At 44.2% G+C, this 18,901-nt stretch overlaps 1 protein-coding gene across 2 annotated transcripts in view; it reads right to left on the reverse strand.

The window, feature by feature from the left end:
- Positions 1–4,910: 4,910 nt before the first annotated feature.
- Positions 4,911–18,901, reverse strand: part of AGBL1 (AGBL carboxypeptidase 1) — a 304,599-nt gene continuing 290,608 nt past the window's right edge. For both annotated transcript variants that reach the window (XM_030015924.2, XM_030015923.2), the window contains exon 23: positions 4,911–15,355. In XM_030015924.2, the coding sequence (XP_029871784.1) occupies positions 15,049–15,355 (307 nt within the window). In that variant the 3' untranslated portion in view covers positions 4,911–15,048. The remainder of the gene's footprint in view (positions 15,356–18,901) is intronic.

Here is an 18,901-nt window from a genome sequence, read left to right on the forward strand (position 1 = left end):
AAGCTGCATTTCAACAGCAGGTGAGAAACCACTCTTGTTTGCCTGACCCAAAGTCTCATGGACCCTACTGTGTAAACATAAGGCACTATTATCTCCACTCTCCACATGGAATCACTTCATGGAATTTATTATTATTATTTGGAACTCAAATTGAAACCCTCTGGCCATATATGAACACTAAGCCTGCTTAGGGAATGCAGGAAGCAGCTAAAGTGGTGAACAGGCAAAGATTTATGACAAACGGAAAAGAAATTTTCTTTTCTAGCAACAAGCTTCACATCCCTAATCTATTTCTGCTGTTCTTGCTACTCTCTACCAAACTTCTGACAGGTCTTAGAGACTAACACTTACCATGCTGCAAGCTGTTCCTCTAAATCCTATTTTATCATAGTTTATAACCACCTGGCTAGATTCCCTGGGTGGTATTTTTCACTCTTTCTCGTAGTCCCTAAAAGTATCTGTATTGCCTATGCCACAGCCTCCATCTCCACCACCCCCTTTCTTCCCTCCAGCATCAGCTGTCCTTAACTGGGCGTCCTTTTATCTCCTCCTGGGGAGCTCCCACCCTTTCTGATACCCATTCAAATCATCACATTAGTGAGAGAGACTGACAACGGCTTTCACCTGTCTCCCGAACAGGATTGCAGTCACTCCCTCCCTTTGCTTCAATAAAACCTACTTCTATAAAATCTTTACAAATATATTTCTTCCCCTGATAAAATTATATTAGGTGAGGATTTAAAGGGAGATCTGTGAAAGGAGAAAAATAGCAGTGACAATGAGGAGTCCCTCCCAAATTGTCTTTCTGAAAGCTCCAAATGGCTTTATAACAGCATGAAAGTGCTTCCTGATTATTTCCAAGCTGAAACTCAGGAAAGCCCTAAGGGTGGACAGGAGAGGGGAGAGCATGGATGTCAGCAATTGAACATGAACATGTCTAAAGGGATGGGGAGGTAAGGAATATATAAAAACCTGGAGGAAGAAGGGGTGTGGTAGAAATGCTGTGGTCCTTGACACTCTCCCTGTGATGCTAGAGCAGCCCCAGTAGCAGAGTTACAAGGGGAACTCAGGGCTCCATTTTTTTCCTATACACTAAAAACTTTCAGCTATTCCCTATGGGGGGGGGGGGGGGGTGTCTATTGGTCTCTGAGTCCCTGCGGACCCCCCCTTATGAACTTCAGCAAGATTTTGCAGCAAGAGTTTCAACCAGGACTTACCAAATTCCCTCCAAACTGTCAGACACATCTTCCTACTTTACAGTAACTTGTCCCTTCAGATCTTCCTCTCGTAACATAAATGGGGCTGACCGCCCCCACTCCCAGACCCAGACACCCTGGGAGAACACGTGGGCAAGACCTGGACAGATGCCATCAGTGCTGCTCACACCCATCTCTAGAGCCCGCAGCGTTGGCTTGCAGGAAGGAGCACGGCTAACACAAACCTCACGCTGTGTTCCTATGGCAACCAAAGTGTCACGTTCATCATCATCTCATTTCTGGAAGAAAAAGATAGAGGTCCGATGAAGAAAAATCCAGGAGTCCCAAAGGGCTTCGCTGAGGCTGGACAGATTTTTAACATCATTGCTCGCACCGTTCACCCCAGGGGCTGCTGGGAAGCGCAGCACCCAGCTCAGTGATGGCCCATAGGTTTGAGCAGGAGCCCATCTGGGTTAAAATGCATCCAGTCAGATACATACAGTTCATGTCTCATCTGCTCTGTGTCACTTTGAAGCTAGGGACACACGATCAAATTACCATAGCTATAGAAGTTACTAGACGTTAGCAGAAGAGGTTTCAGCCAGCTTCACCCGTCCTGTCTCACATTTGACACGACCTGGGGGTAATGGTTGCTATCAGTAATCTTTGCTCCATGGCACATGGTGATTTATTCAACCACAATAATTTAACAATATGGCTGAAGTTGGAGTTGCTCTGCCCGACACAGCAGAGACCTTTGTGTGCATCAAGTCCCCTTCTGGACTCGGTGAGCTGCCACTGTCTCATTGTCCCACGCTTTTCTCTGCTGATATCTGTGTCCCAGAAACCAGACCCAGCTGGGCTCCAACATTTCCATTAGCAGGAATCTGTATGAGCTTCTCTGCTGTGACTGCGCAGCAGCAATTAAAGCATTGCCACGCAGATTTGTACATGGGGGAGCTCACCTTTCAGTTCTAAGACAAACATGCTACAAAAGGGAGTCTAGAGATGCATCACTGGGCACTTTTGGAGTTCTCTGATGTGTTCTTGCTGGAGGCACAAGAAGATCTAAGGCTGGAGGATTCATTTCAATCACTTTAAAATCAGTTCCCCCAATTAGTAGGCTTTTTCTATGGAAAAAAAAAAAAAGTGAGAGGAACTTCTGCTTGAAGAACAAAAAGGGGAGACTTTTGAAACTATGCTTAGGAGAAAGCATCTGCCTGCAAAAGAAGATCATGCCTATGCTTGAGAGGAAAAGGGGAAGGGAAGAGTGGAAGAGAACGGCAGTGTTATACAGAGAGTCCCTGGATAAGGCAGGAATAAGTGATTTTAACACTCCACTGTCTCTACATGGCCACGCTGAAGCATGACTCCAGCAACGTGCAATATTTAGACAATCTAGTATCTTAGGTCAATGCAGATCAAGGGGAAATATTCCTTGACACTTGGGGGCAGGAGATATCTAAAGAACTCTGAAATCCAAAACATTAGTGAAGTTGCTATTAATCCTTAGTTTTAATCCTCAATTTTATTTTTATTTGGTGTGGTTTTCCCTCCCTGAGCAGTTTAGCTGGCCCAGCAGTGCAGTGCTCAAGTCAGATTTATACCTGTAACTGAGCCAAGCACCCTAGCTAAGAGGTTGTCTGTATTTGCAGCAATATCTTCCTCCTTAAAGACCAGACAGAAACCTCATGCAGGCAGCCTTTCATGACAGAGGTAAAGAGAAGCTGCTTATAGGCATTCACGTGTGCTTTTATGGGAGAAGAAACTAGAGATTAAGGACGACAAAGGTCAAGGCAGGTGGTTCCATGGATGTAATCAAATTTCTGGCCTCTGCACGACATCTACAAAGAATAGCCTACAGGAAAGTGCTCAATACTTTCCAGTGGGCCCTGGTCTTTGATCCAGGAGAGTTGAGTTTTCCCCTAGGTCTCCAACTGATTTGTACCATCACCTCGCTTAAGCCACTCAGCCATTTTACACCTTTGCTCAAACTTTGGGAAGCCCTCTGCAACCAAGAGATGAACATCCCAGTCATTTCCATTGCCCAGACCACAGCTCTGAGCAGAGGAGAGAGAACTAAGTGTCAAAGCTTACTATTTCCTTTCTGGACTAACCCAAGCTAGCAATCAGCTGTCATGGTAATACAGATGGAAATACCTGAGGGGCCATTAAGGTTCAGCCTGGTGTCCGGTTATTCCACTCATAGGCTGGGAAACAAAATACTACCCTCAAGGTTAGGTGATGTAGAGGAGTCCATCAGCCTATAATGGCCTGAGATCAGAAATAAAATAGTTCTGGATATCCTTAATTAAACACAGCAGTGTATTCATTCATGCCTTGTTGAGTGGTGTTTCTGCAGAGGGGACGAGTCATTCTGGTGAGGTGAGTAACTGTACAATTCCCTCCTCTTCCCCTCTGGAGCAGCCAAGTGGGGGTCAAGGCAGCTGATGAGATGTGCTGCCTGTTTGCTTGCTCCTGTGACTGGCTGCCCATTTAAAGGCTGCCAGGTAGCTGGAGTCTGCCAGCCAGGTTTTTGCAAGCATGTGAAAATTAACAAATCTCACTCTGAGCTGGAAAGGGCAGATAATTGAGAGAATTAAAAATGGGGGGGGAAGGAAAAATGAGGAGAAAGGAAAGAAAGAACAGGGAGACGAGCCAAAAGGAAACACTTCAAAGGCCCATAGCCTGCAGCCTACATTAATGACAACAACAAGAAGAAGATGGGACCCTTACATTTTAATCAAAGACAATTATCTTTTTAAAAGGTATTATAACTCTGCCATGCAGGAGCAGGCCTTGTTCTGGCCCCCTACCCCCAGAGGTGTCGGCATGGCTGGCTGGCAAACAGAAGCAAGGGTTTCCTTGGCCACCTGCTTTCTGCACTGCCTGTGAACATCAGTGAAAGGAAAGCAAGAGTGAGCGGGTGCTTCAGGAAAAATGCCTCTGGGGGAGAAGACTGAAAGCTACAGGAAACCAAAGGAACTAGAAACATGAGTGAAATCTAAATCCCAGCTCCCTCTGGCTGGTCTCTGTAGGAATACTGCATGTAGGATGTTAACTTGGAACCTAAAGCCAGCTGAATCAGCACCAGAAGGCAGCAGGTAGGCAATCACAGGGCACTGGGGCAAAGAGTGGCACCTACCTGGGTAGATTCAAGTGGAGATGTCAGACAGAGAGAGAGAGAGAGAGAGAGAGAGAGAGAGAGGGTAAGTGACAGCTCCTCAAAAGCCTAAGATGCTTGTCTCTAATCCCTCCCCTCCATGCAGTGAAGAAGTCCCTGCCTCCACTGCTAAGGCAGGACCAAACGCCAACCTGCAGCCAGTGGGGCAAGTGGTCTTCACAAGAAGGTTGGGTGAAGACCAAACTAAGGCTTTTGCTGGGATATGGGTGTTGGGGTCTTTGTTCCTCAGCACATCCTTGTGAAGGAAGGGGGGAAATGGAAAAAGGGAGATGAATTTGAGCAGCACAAAACCTGAGCGAGAAAGATCAGAATAAGGCTGAGTGTGTCACAGGATGAAGAAACTGTCCTCAGGAAACAACATGTAATCGTTTCAGTTAGTGCAAGAGAAGAGACAGTGAAAAAAGGGTTTACAAAGGCAAAGCCTCAATTTAAAAAAAACAACCCACAGAGAAAGATAGGAGAATAATTTATGAAACACTCTTATTTACATAAAAGAAAGACAAAAGATGGTGTGTTTAGTTGGAGTCAGAAGCTGAAATTTTTCATGGTTTTTTTAAAGGCAGTGCCACATGCAGCCACAAGCAGCAATAGCTTGTGATTCTGCAAAATTTCCATAATGGCACAAAAAAATGAAGGCCAGAAGCAGTCGCACCTGGATTCAACTTCTTAACCTACCAAGGCCTGTGTTTAGGGAGCAAGGCAATGAGGAGATGTCACGTTTGGGTAGAAGAGCCATAACCCGGAGAAAAAAGTGTTTAAGTAGCCCTTCCAAAAAGAGCGACATTCCTGCAGGTGGTAAGATGCAGAAAACAGCTTGAAAAAGAAGAAAACCATTTTTTAATACACATTGGAAGCTGTTGGACTTTTTTACTTAAAAACATCCAAGACAGTATGCCACTCAAAAACTCTAATGCAGAACAACAGGGGATATTTCGCATGTATTGTCTACACAGGTTGTTCAGGACTTTCAAAGTCATGTAGTGATTTTTGCTAACACCTGCAGCATTACTACAGTATGGGCACCTTCCATAAACAAAACTCTTGGATTGCTGCCGTTGTAGGTAGTTATGAAAAGCCAGCTCTGTGCAAAAATCCCTTCTTGCTCCAAAATTTTAGGGCTTACTGAGAAGAAAGGGCCAGTCTAATACTGCAGGAAGTCAGAGAAGAATGAGCACTTTATTGTCCCCAGAATTATACTGAGGGAAGCAGAATATCCAGCTTCAAACAGAATATTCTTTTGCACCCTAAATCCCATTTCTGCTAAACTCCCTATGAAGCTTGCTAAGTATCTCATCATCCTCATGCCAGCATTGGGCCTGATAATCCTAATACTGCTCTCTGTGTAGGCAGACAAAGAGGAGTGTGTTCTGGAGTTGCTAGCTGCTGAAAATATCGAGGCATTTGGCAAGGTGTGCTAGCCTACAAGCTGCATGGGATTTGCTCTGTGAGGTCAATCCTGTTTCATTTAACTTACAATCTTTCAACAGAGACAAAACTTGATGAAGGAATACTGTGCCTGAAAACTCTGCTTGCCAGTTTTAACAACTGGTCTCTTGTTGCAAACTTGGTTTCTCTGGCATCCTCAGACTATCAGGGCTACAACACCACTACCACAAGGCTTGATACTTCCAACAAGGTGGCAAGGTAGCTTTGTGTAGCAAAGGACAATAGGCTTTTTCTGGATCCCTGTAGGTTTTTAACCAAACAGCATTGCCTCTGAGCCATTTAAAATTTGCTCACAGCTAACCTACACTGGGAAGAATTCAGTGACCTTCAGGATATTAATAGATCAAAGCCCCCTTTGTTCCTGGGGAGCGGGCAGGGGACATTTCACCATTTATGACCTACAATTACTCTTCCACCTAACAGAAAAGACTTTATTGGCCGGCATCTACAGAAATTCCTGGGGCATGAGCGGTGTCATTTCTAACAGGCCTAGACAGGAGCAAGCATCCTGGTGTGCCACTGTCTCACTCTCTGTCTCGGTCCCTCTGCGATGCTCAGCCTGCCGAGCGCTTCCCGTCAATGGCGTGGAGTTGCCAAGCAACATTTGTTGTGTCCCTCGGTGGGCCGCCACTTACCGCTCAGACTTTGAAGACAAGGGTATGTTGTGAAGAGTGAAATAACTTTCCCTCTCTCTTTCTATCTCCTCTCTTACTACTTGATAAGGTGAAAAATGAATCATACTGAATATGACAGATCAAATCCTGCATTTGGTTGCTCTGGGGTAAATCTCGTTGAAAATAGTCTTTGGGGAATAAATTCACTGCTAGCTGCCAAGGACTGGAGCTTCATGCCCGGCACACACATCCAGAATATGGCTAATGTTCTGGCATCATACACATTAGATAAAGCAGCTAGAACTGGTCAAATCACAGATAAAATTATTGGCAAATAATTTATTCAGCCATAGTCATGAAGGAATTAATCTTACCCATTATTCTCAAACATGACTCAACCAATTCCTGGAAATAACATAGCTAAAGCCTCTTGCTCTGAGCTGTGAACCCTAAGATTTAAATTCTTATTTAATTCCACAGCTCTTTCCCTCTTGTTATTATGTTCAACAGCGTGCTGCTGCCGTTCATGTGCCAACGATACAAGGTTATAAGGCTTAGACAGTTCAAAATGTTCTCTCCGCATCAGTAAAGCTAAAAAGAACAAAGCAGCTCTTACAACTGAGAGCAGTCAGGCCATCTGGCATAGTGGTTTCAGTGTGCGCTCCCTGCTCCAGGGCTCTTGGCACCTACCTGGGCAGCAGCCGCCAGTGAGAGTGTGTGCTCTGATCCTGGTTTCATGTGGGATCTAGCCCCAAAGATCACCAGTTTTTACCGTGTTCAGCTCTGGAGGAGTGAGACTGGCAGAGCAAAGGATGGGGTTACAGAGCTGGATGGGGGGAGCTCTGAAGCAGATCCCTACACAGGAGAGGCTGAAGGTGAGGCTGGCAGGTGTGTTGACATAAATAGAGGTGTGTGAACAGGGAACTGAGTTTCAACAAAAAGATTTTCGATTTTCTGAAAAAATAAATGGATTTTCCATGGTATTGTCCCAGTTACTTAAGCAAAACAATGCCTTGCAAGTGTGACTGTGGGATACCTTCTTGTGGTGGGTTTAAAGCTAGGTGTCCTCTCTGAGCTGTTTGTTTAGCTTCACTCAAAGTTAATGAGGCAAGGAAATATCTCAGCAAAAGATCCTTTCCACATATCTTAGGAGAGGATGCAGACCCTCTGGAGGTGTCTCTCTCTACATTTACTCTGTACAGAATAATTTAGACTAGATGCCTAACTTCTAGAAGGCTAACATTTGTGGGGATGAAACCTGGCCTTTGTGAGTAATTTCTCAGCTAGTGTGCACCTACCTTACAGTGATTTCATATAAACGATATTTCTTTAGTTCCTTATGAAAATGTAATGTCAGAAAGCATTGAAAGCTTTCCTAAAGCAAAGACATGTTACTTCTGCCTTATCGTCTAAGCCAATTAGCCAATAAAAGAAGGGAATTAGATCAGCTTGACAAATCCATGTTGATTGTCTTTTACCACCTTCTTATCCTATAGCTGCTAATGAATTGTTTGTTTCATAATTTGTCAAGATTTCTCTGTAGTCACTCAGCTTAGCTGGCTGATTTAAATTTCCTAGCTCTTCCTTTTTTCCATCTTCACAAACAAATACCATATTTGTCCATCTACAGCCTTCAGAACCTTCTCAATATAGGAGAATTTCTTGAAGTCCATTTCTAACTGTTCACAGACTGCCTTCGTTGCACAACCTGCAGGGGAATTCCCTCAGGTCCAACAGTTTGAATTCCCTTACTCAATGTAAGGATTCTTTAATTTACACCTCTTTGTTTTGGCCTATTCCCATCCCCAAATCAGTATGACTTCTGTTATATATATCTAGTAGCAACTGTTTTGGTGACAAGCAGAGTTAAAAGGCAATGACGATCCCAACCCTCTGCATGTGCTCTCCTTCTGTGGTACACAGTGCACACTTTCATTCCTTCTAGCGCACTTAAAGGGTTTCTTTTCCTTCCCTTGTGTGTTCCTAGCCACCTCTAGCTCATTCTGTGCCAAGACCTTTCTGACTTCATCCACACATGCTTTGGTATCATTCTGTTCTCATTCCTAGTCATCTGCTGCTGCTTCAACTTTCTTAAACAATTAATTTCTCATTTCAAGGCGTTAATGAGGTCCTCGCGCACCTTTAGTGTTTCACTTTTCTACTATTCTTCTCCCTGCCTTAGGAAAACTTGTCATTACACCTCTGCTCTAATCTCTAAGTCAGTGCTTGCTGGCCTGTATTCCTCTTTCCTTGACCCAACCTACCAATTCCCTGATGTTTCACAGCCAATTAATCCTTCTTCTGCTGTTCCTACTTTCTCTTTTCCATGTGTCTGCGAAGCTGATTAGCTCATAGCTTGGTATATGTACTAAGGCTTTATATTCTTCCTGTTTAGCCCTTATAATCCTAGTACTCGGGCAGACACATTTCAGATGTTTACCAGACTGCTCCATTGTTCTCCCAAGTGTCTCATTTTCACCTCTGTTAAATTTCCCATTTTCCCAACTCACTAACCAGCACGCTGCCTGGTTCTTGGAAGACCACTGTGCTGTCAAAAAATCCAAAGCCTTTTTGTTGACACTGTCCACGCTTTCACCTCGAGGATTTGCCTGGCCCACCCGTTCCACCTTCCACGGAGACCAAAGGAAACACAACTGCCCCTGGAAAGGAGTTAGCAATGATCACAGTGATGGGCAGTATTTTTATTTCAGTGATGGCAGATATATGATGGAGGCAGCAATTAATCCCTCCTGTTTGCCTTCTCTAAGGATATCAAATTGTGTTGTATGTACGAGTGATTTAAGCCTCATTGTGACCCCTTTCACAGAAAATAAATAATAACCCCACTTCATAGATGGGGAAATAAGCACAGAAAAGCTAAATAACTTTTTATGGAAATGCTGAGGCAAAGGCAGGAAACCCTTGCAGATCTGTGCATGAGCTGCCAGAGCATACACTGGAAACCATTCAGGAAAAGCCTTCAGTCAGGCATTTAGGAGCAAGGGGGCAAGAAACAGGGCTGTGATTGCAATTACATCAGCTGGTGGGAAGCCAGCCCTCGGTGCCCAGAGCTCAGTTAGCCAAAGGCTATGGTAGTTTACTGGGACTGGAGTTATTGCCAGGGCATCCAATGGATGATTGTTTTTAGTGGTAGATTTGTCTTCCCCTCTTGCTTGTGCCTTCATGAGCTACAAGCAGCTTAATCAAAGGCTAAAAAAGCCCCTGATGCCAAAATAGCTGCCTCACCATCTTGCTGGAGATCTTGCTAGCCTGATAGCAGGGCGCTTCTTTCTGCCTTCTCCTTTGTCTCTCACTCCCTCCTGTTCACCTCCTTCATTTCTCTCCCGTCCACTTTTTAGAAGTGAAATAAAAGAAGCAGAGCAAAGAGAAGATGAGGAAAGTAGCCACAAACTGCTGCACCAACAATAATATGCCATGGATCTTCCAGAACCTGTCTGAGGATGTGAGTCCCTGGAGAGGAAACCTAAGGCCAGAAATGATACAGGCTTAACCATCATGAAAAGCACTCACAAAACACAGTGCTGAACACACAATGCAGCGCTGAGGATACAGACTTGGCTGCCGTTTATGGAGTGGGGAATACAGTGGCAGATTTATTCTACAGTAGAGAGGGTTGTTTCTTGGTAGCGCTAATACTGACACATTATCTGGGGACGGAAGAGGATGCACAAATAGGAACAATTCTCCCATTTCTCTGCCTGTGTCTCCCCCAGGTGCCCCCTACTCCTATTCCCGTCTGCTCTCTTCATCCCTCTCCCTGCACTGAGTCCTCTCCTTCCTCTCCTCGGATTTATTTCTTCTTTCTTTAGTCTTCTCCTTCATCTTTTCCCAGTGCAATTACAAGTACAGAGTTTTTAGTTCTCCAAGCTTTTGCATATTATCTCCAGTTTGAGCCTTGTGTCCAGCCCTCTGCCTGGAAAACCGTACAAGAGTTTTCAAACACAGGGTTAAATCCTGCTCTCCCTAAAACAGGTGTAACAATTTCCACACTGTGAGGACCAGGCCACGGGACAGGTTAGGCTGATAACAACCTGCAAGGAAAGACTTTTAAAATTATCCCGCACAGCTTAAAGAGGAATGGCGTAATGAACCATCACCACACCTCATTGAAGTGGAACGCAGTGATGGCAACCAACACTGCACTGATGCACATAATAGTTCCAGCTGCCTTCTCAACTGGTGCCAGCTGAAATCAGTATAGAGCAAACACCTGGGTAGTTTTACATCCCCTCCTTGAGCCTTTCTTCCCCTCCTTCCCCCCAAAACATACACCTACTTTCACTCACACCTTACTGTATTTGCTATGAGGAATCAAAGCCTTGTTTCTACCTCACATCAGAACGGAGGCTGGGAGCTGAGGATGAACAACTTGGTCAAGACCACATAAGAGATCTGTGGCAGAGCAAGAAATACAATCTGAGTGTCCTGAATTGGCTGCCAAACAGTCGCCCACTCATGCTTTGTGTCTCTAAATGATGGACAGGGGCAGTGGATCTTGTCCAAGGACAGATAAGACAGGAGATAGCGCTATCACCTGCATCTCTGCTTTTTGGCAGGAGAGAAGCAGTAGAGGAGAGGGGCTGCTGTCTTTTCCCCTCCCTAATCTGCTTCCTGCTTGCTTCAAAAACAACCCAGTGCACAGTTGTTTATTATTATTATTATCACTGTTATTTTCCAGAGTGCTGTAAAACCAGGGGATAGAGCACTCTGACAGCCTCATAACAAACAGCAGATAAAACTAATTAGATTTTGTTCTTCCTTTAGTTTGCTGACTTGATTCTTTTTATTTTTATTGTTTAATTATTTATTTTTAGCCCAGAGGTTTACACACACATGTATTTCACTAGACACTGGCAAGGCATCCTTAGGATCGTCTCCGATAGGAAAGGGCTATTGTGGCCAGGCAGGCCTGAGAGCCAGCAAGAGGCTGAGACAGAGGGTGCAGTGTGAGCGCTGCTCAACGCTGCATCTTCTACCCATGTCATGTAAACCATGGCGGGGGAGGAAGGGGAGCGGAGCTATTCACAGCGCTAAGAGAGTCAGTGAGACAAAAGGCATCAGTAAAAAAAGTTAATGTGCCTGGCAGGAGCCCAAAACTGCTTTAGCAGTGGGGACTACGCGAGTGCCTCTAGGACACCGTCTCTTCTGGCCATTATGGAAAGATTTGGCTTGTGTCTCAACCTGACAGCCTTGCTGACTCTTGAGGAATGGCAACGGTGGGGAGCAGGGCAACTTCCCTCTCCTCCCTCCCCTTCTCCATCGGCTGTTTCCAAATTCTTTGGGATTAGCTACCGACGGCAAGAAAAGGCACTGGCCTCACTGCTCAGCACTTAGCAGGCTGAAGTGAGGTGACGTGCCTCAGCGCAGGGGACAACGGCTCCATTCACTGGGGAAATACCAAACCAGAATTACAAGTGTGCAAGAATAAACAAGGCTGGAGTTAATCTAAAGTTGTTTTACACTCTGTTTTATTAAAGTCAATGCACTTCCGTTCCTCTGTGCTGAGCCTAGTTCTGCTTAATTACCATGACTCAGGGAGAATTTTAATGGCATGGAGAGAGCAGTGCACAATGGAGGCCCTCTCCTGACCTCTAGAGGTCTGTCAAAAGAAGAAGAGCGTCCGCTCCCTGTAGAAGTTCCTGGAAGAAATGAGCCAGCCCACAAAACTCCTTCTGCTGGAGGTTTCCAGGTGCCATTCCAGACTGGTTGGTCACCCAACCCTCTCTTGCTGTACTTCCTCTGCTCCCACCTTCTCAGCAGCAGGCTGAGCACCCTTGGGCTGGGGGGTTCGCCTGGCCATTGCCTTCCGCAGCATCCTCACGCTTGCTGACACAAGCACAAACATGGGAAGGTGCCAGGGAGAAGACTTGCCCAGGCTTTTCATATTGCACAGCAGCATTTATGCAGGTGTAGTTGATGTGCATGGACACTTTGCTCACAGCTCGGCTGGTGCGCTTGGATCCCAGACACTGAAAACACCCTAAAGGCCTTTGCCATTTCTCTACCTCCTGCAGCTCCTAGCACAGGGATCTATGAAACAGTGGTACTGCGCATATACATTTGGCTCCAAGCATGCATGGAAGCTACATCTCCGCTTTTATTATATTAGGACAACTCTCCCACAGGCTATTAATTCAACGAATCACAAGTAGGACAGAGTTTTGCCACTGAACTGAATTCTCCCTAGCTTAAGAAATTCAGATTGAAACAGCTAGAAGGCTGAGACTGGCCTACAGTATTTATAGCCAAAATATTGGTGTCTCATTAAGAAAAATGTTGATTTAAGAAGATTTTTTTTTCCTTCGCAATGAGGTGTACCATTGTCAAGCCTCAGTAAGCATCGTTCAGTTATTGTTGTGCCAGGGCATTGGTGCAGAATGGAGCGTGGGAGAGAAAAGCAGCTCCGGATGTATACATGCACACCTACAGACACATATATGTACAATGGTATTTTTTGCCCTCTGTCCTGAGGATGTGGTGAATGCTGAAGATCTTACAGTGTGACCTGTGTATGCTGAATCTGGACCTAGCACAGTGTGAGTTTTTTGTCATGTATATGAATGTTGGATTTTGAAGTTAACTATGCACATATATAATTTTTTATTAATAAGCTTTGAAGCAATGCTATATAAACTACTATAATGGGAACACCTATTTTATCTCTTTTGTGTCCACTCCTGTGAGCCAACCTTTTATGAAAATTCAGTATAGTGTGCAACAAGCTGCACACTAAAGCAAGCAGAACAGGACATCTGTACAGAGACACACACCATACCTAATGAATTAGTTCAGTCTAAGAAGCTCAGCTTCTAAGGACCCAAGCTGCCTGTCTTTTGAGCAGCATCATAAAGCTAGAGCTAGAGACACAGAGAACTCTTATGTTCTAGTGAAGACTTTAAAACACCTGGATACTGAAAACCCAGCAGGACAGAGAGAAGTTATTTCTCCAAAGAGCAAGCTCCTGCTGGAAAATACATCTAGGTAGTCTGGGGAAAGGTGTTCAGAAATGCATCAGAGAAAACCTCATTCTGCACCAGGAATTCTCTCCACAAACAGCATAAAGATGAGAGGATGAGATGGTGTTTTTAGTCACGCATCAATATTAACAATAATAATCACTGGTAATGGAGGCCTTGTAGGCCGTAATGCTACAACACACTATACATTCATCCTTCTCCTTGAGACGCATAAAGCAGTGACAGAGTTGGGAGCCTCTTGCATTGTGCAATTAACTCCATTTGGGTTCAAGGCCATTCTCCATTTGCAGCAGCAGGGTCTAAGACACATGAGAAGTTCAGGCTACATGAGGTGTGAGATGCAGTGATGTGGCCTTCATGTTTTAGGGATGTTGGGCACACATGTGGGTTCTCAGTCTGTGTTGGATTCTCAGGAACCGGGATCTGTGTTTCCAAGCAATATTAGGAGAAATCCAATTATTTTTTTTCATTTGGGGATCAACTGACAAGCTGTTCTGACTCCCTTATGGGAGTCACTGGTAGAAATGTCCTATATATAACCTACCAGTAATGTCTTCTACTATATTTCTGTCTGGCTCAGTGGGGTCCTGTTCCATGAACTGGGTTTCCTGAGTGGTATCATAATAAAACTAACAGAGAATAATCAGTCACTAGGCTGACGCTTGGGCTAAATTCACTGTTGGATATTGCCACCATCACTAATTATTGACAGAATATTGGGGGACCCCTGGCTACCTCAAGAGAACATGTTTTTCTCCTTAAAATGCCCCAAAACCCTCTACCCCCAATAGCTTTAAACAGTAGCTGTAGTTCCCCAGGATGAACTGTTGTATCTGTACTCTCTTAGCTGGAAGGATGTCTCATAGAGAAAATATAATTTCACAGCATCTGTGAAACAAATTCTACACTTGGGCCCATCAGTTCAAGCATGAAGTGACTCAATTGAGATTATGCTGGACTAGTTCATTCCAGCACAGCAAAGAGGTGAATTTAGCCCAGGTTTCCAGAGGACCACTCTGTATTGTCACTAGTGCTTTCCTTACTATGGCACATTGGATTTCCCACACTGTTGCTGAGATATGACCAGCTCAGAAGCATGCACAGCCTGACCCAACCTGTTGAACACACTGTAAAAATTCTGATCAAACAGAAATCAGATACATGCTCTACAGCTCAAGAGAAATGAATGGCAGCAGAGAGCTCCGGCCAAAGGCATCAGTAAGTGTCACTCTTCCAGGCAAAGGCTGCTTCCCATAGTAAGAGCCTAAACCAGGAAAAGGAGGATCATCTCTGGTTCCTTGGTCTCAGAATACCATTCCTCAGGTCAATCTGTATGAAACCACATACTAAAGGCAGCTGTGAAACTGGGGATTATGTTTAGGAACGGATGATGTTCTTGCATAGTACCATCTGGGCCAGCAGCCCCTCACTCTGCCTTGTGTAGAAAGTGTAAGGAGTCATTCTCAATATATATATGTATACAAATTACACAAACATACAGTCAATTTTCTATTCAGAACTGGAGTTCTTGGGAAGGATGCTGAAGCTGGCAAACAGGCAAACGTGAGCAGTAAGCCATTTGTTTACTGCTCTGCAAGTCAAAGCCTTGTTCACAAAGGGCTGCTCTCGAACCCACTGTACACCCCGAGTGCTGTTGAACACAGAGGGAGAGCCGTACTGTTGGATGTTGGTTGGCTGGAAGTGTAGAGCCCCCTGAGAGCCTTGGAACTGCATGTCTGTCCCATGGTTGCTCCCTCATCTTCTGTCTCTCCTTCCACGCACGATAGGCACTCCTGGATCTCTTGGTCTAACTCTGAGAAGTCCTCTTCGCCATCAGAGTAACTGTCAGTACTATAATCGATTTCTTCCACACAAGGAGGTTCATCATCAGTCTCCAGGCTGCTGTTGCTGCAGCTTCTGCAGAAAAATCACAAGAAAGACTGGACGTCATCAAGGAGGGTGTTCCCTAGGAGTAAAAGCAAGTAACAGGGAAATGCGTTTCCTGGGTTCAATCCTGGCTCTGCTAGTAAGGCATGAGATGGCACTAAGCAAGATCCTGTATGTCTTTATGTCTGTTTCACCAGCTGTAAAATGAAGAGTGATACTTACCTATCTCACAGGAGAAATGCGTTATTATTGTTATCTCTATTATTGCTATCGCTTATACAGAAACAGAGTGCTTTATATACAGACAACACCTTGAGGCACTTACAAGGTTATAGAAGCTGAAATAAAGTAGAGGAGGAGGTATTCAGTTTCCAGAAGGTTGCTGGTTTAATCATCATCCACCCCACTGTAGTTCCACATTTAGTGTAAGACCTAATTAATCCAGGTGGTTGAAGTGTTTGGCACCCTTTCCTCCTGTTCTGTGCAAGCTCAGAGCACTGCTAACAAGAGGCAGTGCAAACAAAAAATGGAGGCTCTTGGGTCGTCAAGCACACCGGCTCCAAAGAGGGCAGAAATACCAGGGGTGGTTGTGTTTTGGAAGGAGCATGAAAAGGCTTTGACAGCATGACTTCCCGAGGAAGGGCCAGATTCAGAGGCAAGTCTGAATGGCTGAGGAGACACTCTGTAAACGGATGTCAGCTATGTCGTCAGGCTCTCGGAAGGGTAAGTTACACCACTTTAGCCTCCTGCCATTTGCTTACAGGAATGGTCATAGACTTCCTTTACACGTTCACTTTAAATACATACTGTGCTAGGTTAGCCTGATGCAATATTTATGGCAGAATTGTAACTACTGGACAAATGGCTCTGGGGGATAGGGTATTTCTCCTACCTAGCTGCCTAGTTCCCATTTGGCCCTTAGCCCAGGAGGGCAGCTGGGTAATTTTTTGAGACCAGAAAGAAGCCTGTGGTTTCAATGCTGCCTGGGTCAGAGTCTGGATGAATCAGGGGGACAGATACTGTGTTTTTCACCTCCAGGTCAATGTTTTCAATCAGACTCAAAGCAGGGGAATGTATTGCTTTGGAGGACTGGGAAAGGAATAATAATCTTCCACCTCTGGGCCAGAGTTTCTAATTTGTCCCAAGTTGGGAAGAATGAATGGCTTGGCAGATGGAACATACACAGCTTTAATGTGTGGTCTGCTCATTTACATGTCAGTAACCAGAATAATCTTCCAGCTCTCAGCTGTTTCACAGCAGTGCCAGCATCTGAGGTTTCAGAACATACCAAAGGTGTAAAGTATTGCTTTTGGATGTATTGATTCCTTCTCTCTTCTGCACTCCAAAAAAGGTGTAAGATTTTCCTAGCTTTGAGACTCCAGATCTTAACTGTATACAGACTACTCTGCAAGCAGAAACAAGCAGTGTCAACCCACTTCTCCTTCTCTGGCTGATCTCTGGCTTAGTTTACTTCAAAGGCTGTGTATAAAGGATTCTCTGAAAGCTTAATAGAGCTGTACAGCTTAAAAATAAATAAAAGAATAATTATGCACTTTTACAGTTTCTGGCTCTGCTTCAGCCTGCTCAGAAATCTGGGTCAGGAAGAATTCATACTGAAATTGAGTATGTGACATGAAACAAAACAAACAAACCAGGACAATCCTCCCAGCAGAAACAGCAACAAGCAGTGGTCTCTGCTGAGTCTGACCAGTAGGTTTGATTTCTTTTTTTTTCGTATGCAGTCATGGCATGAATTACCACAATACCAAGTACCTGTGATAATGTTCAAAGCTGACTAAACTCAGGGGAACTAGATTTTTCATTTATAAGCTCTGCTTTTGTGGCTTTGCAATCAAAAAGAATCAAAGCGTACCTACTTTCAATATTACACTTGTATGTTTGGGAGGAACTGCTAATGCTATTGGGACAGAGCCACCCAACTCACTGATATTTTACAGATGGAAAGATTCAGTTTGGGGCCTGGGACAGGATAACAATTTTTTTAAAAAGTCCCTATTATTACTTCAAGCTGCGAAGCGCAATAACAGAGGACCTCCTGAATTTTTTGATAACTTAAATGATTTTGGGACTGGATTTCTGACAAAAAAGGGAAAATTACTCCTAACAAATTATACTTGACTATGGAAGGGAAATCTAGAAGACAACAAACAGAGAATGAAAGAGAAAAACATACAAAACTGCCATTTCCTTACATTGAAGACTGAAGGGACAGTCTTTAGGAAGCAAGTGTTTATGCATAAAACCTTTGTAATGGACTTCAAAAGCTCTTCCTCGTCGCCTACATACATAGTACACAAAACACGAAGACCCTGACAACTCGATACTTGGGCAGATATACTGCAGGGAGAGATTCCCCACAAGTGAGGATGTGCCTCTACCATGTTTAGAGGTCAGGAAAGAAGTCTTTCTTCCTAGTTTATTCTGCCCTTTGCTCCTTCGCTGTGAGAGCGAATGAGCAAGCCAATTAGCACTGACCTTAGTAGTGGTTTCTCCAATTTAGACTGATACCCGCTGGATCAATGCCACCGCCACAATCACATAATGAACTACCAAACAGCAAATAGATGGTACCAACTTCCTCTCGCTGCCAGCACAGGCTGTAATCACACTGGTGACTTAAAAGTTGAAAGGCTCCCTTTCACACTACCAAACTCTACAAACCAGCTACATCTCTACTATATGGAATTTTCCATCCAAGTAATTTGCTTTCTGCTGTGGGAAGATTTAAAACACATAGCAAAGCAGTACAAATGGGACAGTTCAAATGAGCAGGTTAGAGGTTCTTCTGAAAGAGGAGAGGTGGCAGCATGTGGCATGTGGGGGAGCCAGCTAGTCCCACTAACGAAGCTGCCAAAGTCATTACATGCTGCTTCTCCACATCGTAAAGATCAGGTCCTTTAGGAAAGAATTCAAATGGTGAAACATGGTAACGAGCAGAAATGCCAACATCTAGACTATTGCATGCCATTGCAGAGGGTGTGGCTTGCTTTCTTTTCCAACAGAGAAAAGAAAGGGTTTTTCTGTTAGGGGCAGGTTCTTGGTATTTTTCTTTTTTTGTTTATTTTTTTTTATCTAATTTTTAAAAGCTGCAAAAGAATTCTCCCCCCTCAAAAAAAAACCAAAAAGAAAAAACCTCAAGGGGACATGAAACAGATTTACCAAAGAATAATGATGTTGTCTTACAGAAGGTAAACAATGAGGAAAACCAATGACATTACATTAGAGAACTCCAAGACAAATATAGTCTATGAATACCACTGAACGTGAACGCAGTACAGAAGAGGGGGAGGGAAGGCTGGTAATATATCTACAGCCAACAGTCCCCCAGCTATCACAATAAAACATGTATGCATGTCGGTTGATCTACTAATTCAAAACCTACGGCCTCGTAGCCCTCATCTATTCCAGCCGATGGGAGCCACAACAGCAATTTGCAACTTTATGATGTGATAAATAGAATTTCTTTGTTTTGATTTTTAATTTGCATATTTATTGAGATATGACTTGATCTTAATTAGTTCTCCTTTTCTATGTGGGTGTGTGTGTTTGTTTGCT

Source organism: Aquila chrysaetos, chromosome 5, assembly GCF_900496995.4.
Source record: "Aquila chrysaetos chrysaetos chromosome 5, bAquChr1.4, whole genome shotgun sequence".
NCBI classification, from domain to species: Eukaryota; Metazoa; Chordata; class Aves; order Accipitriformes; family Accipitridae; genus Aquila; species Aquila chrysaetos.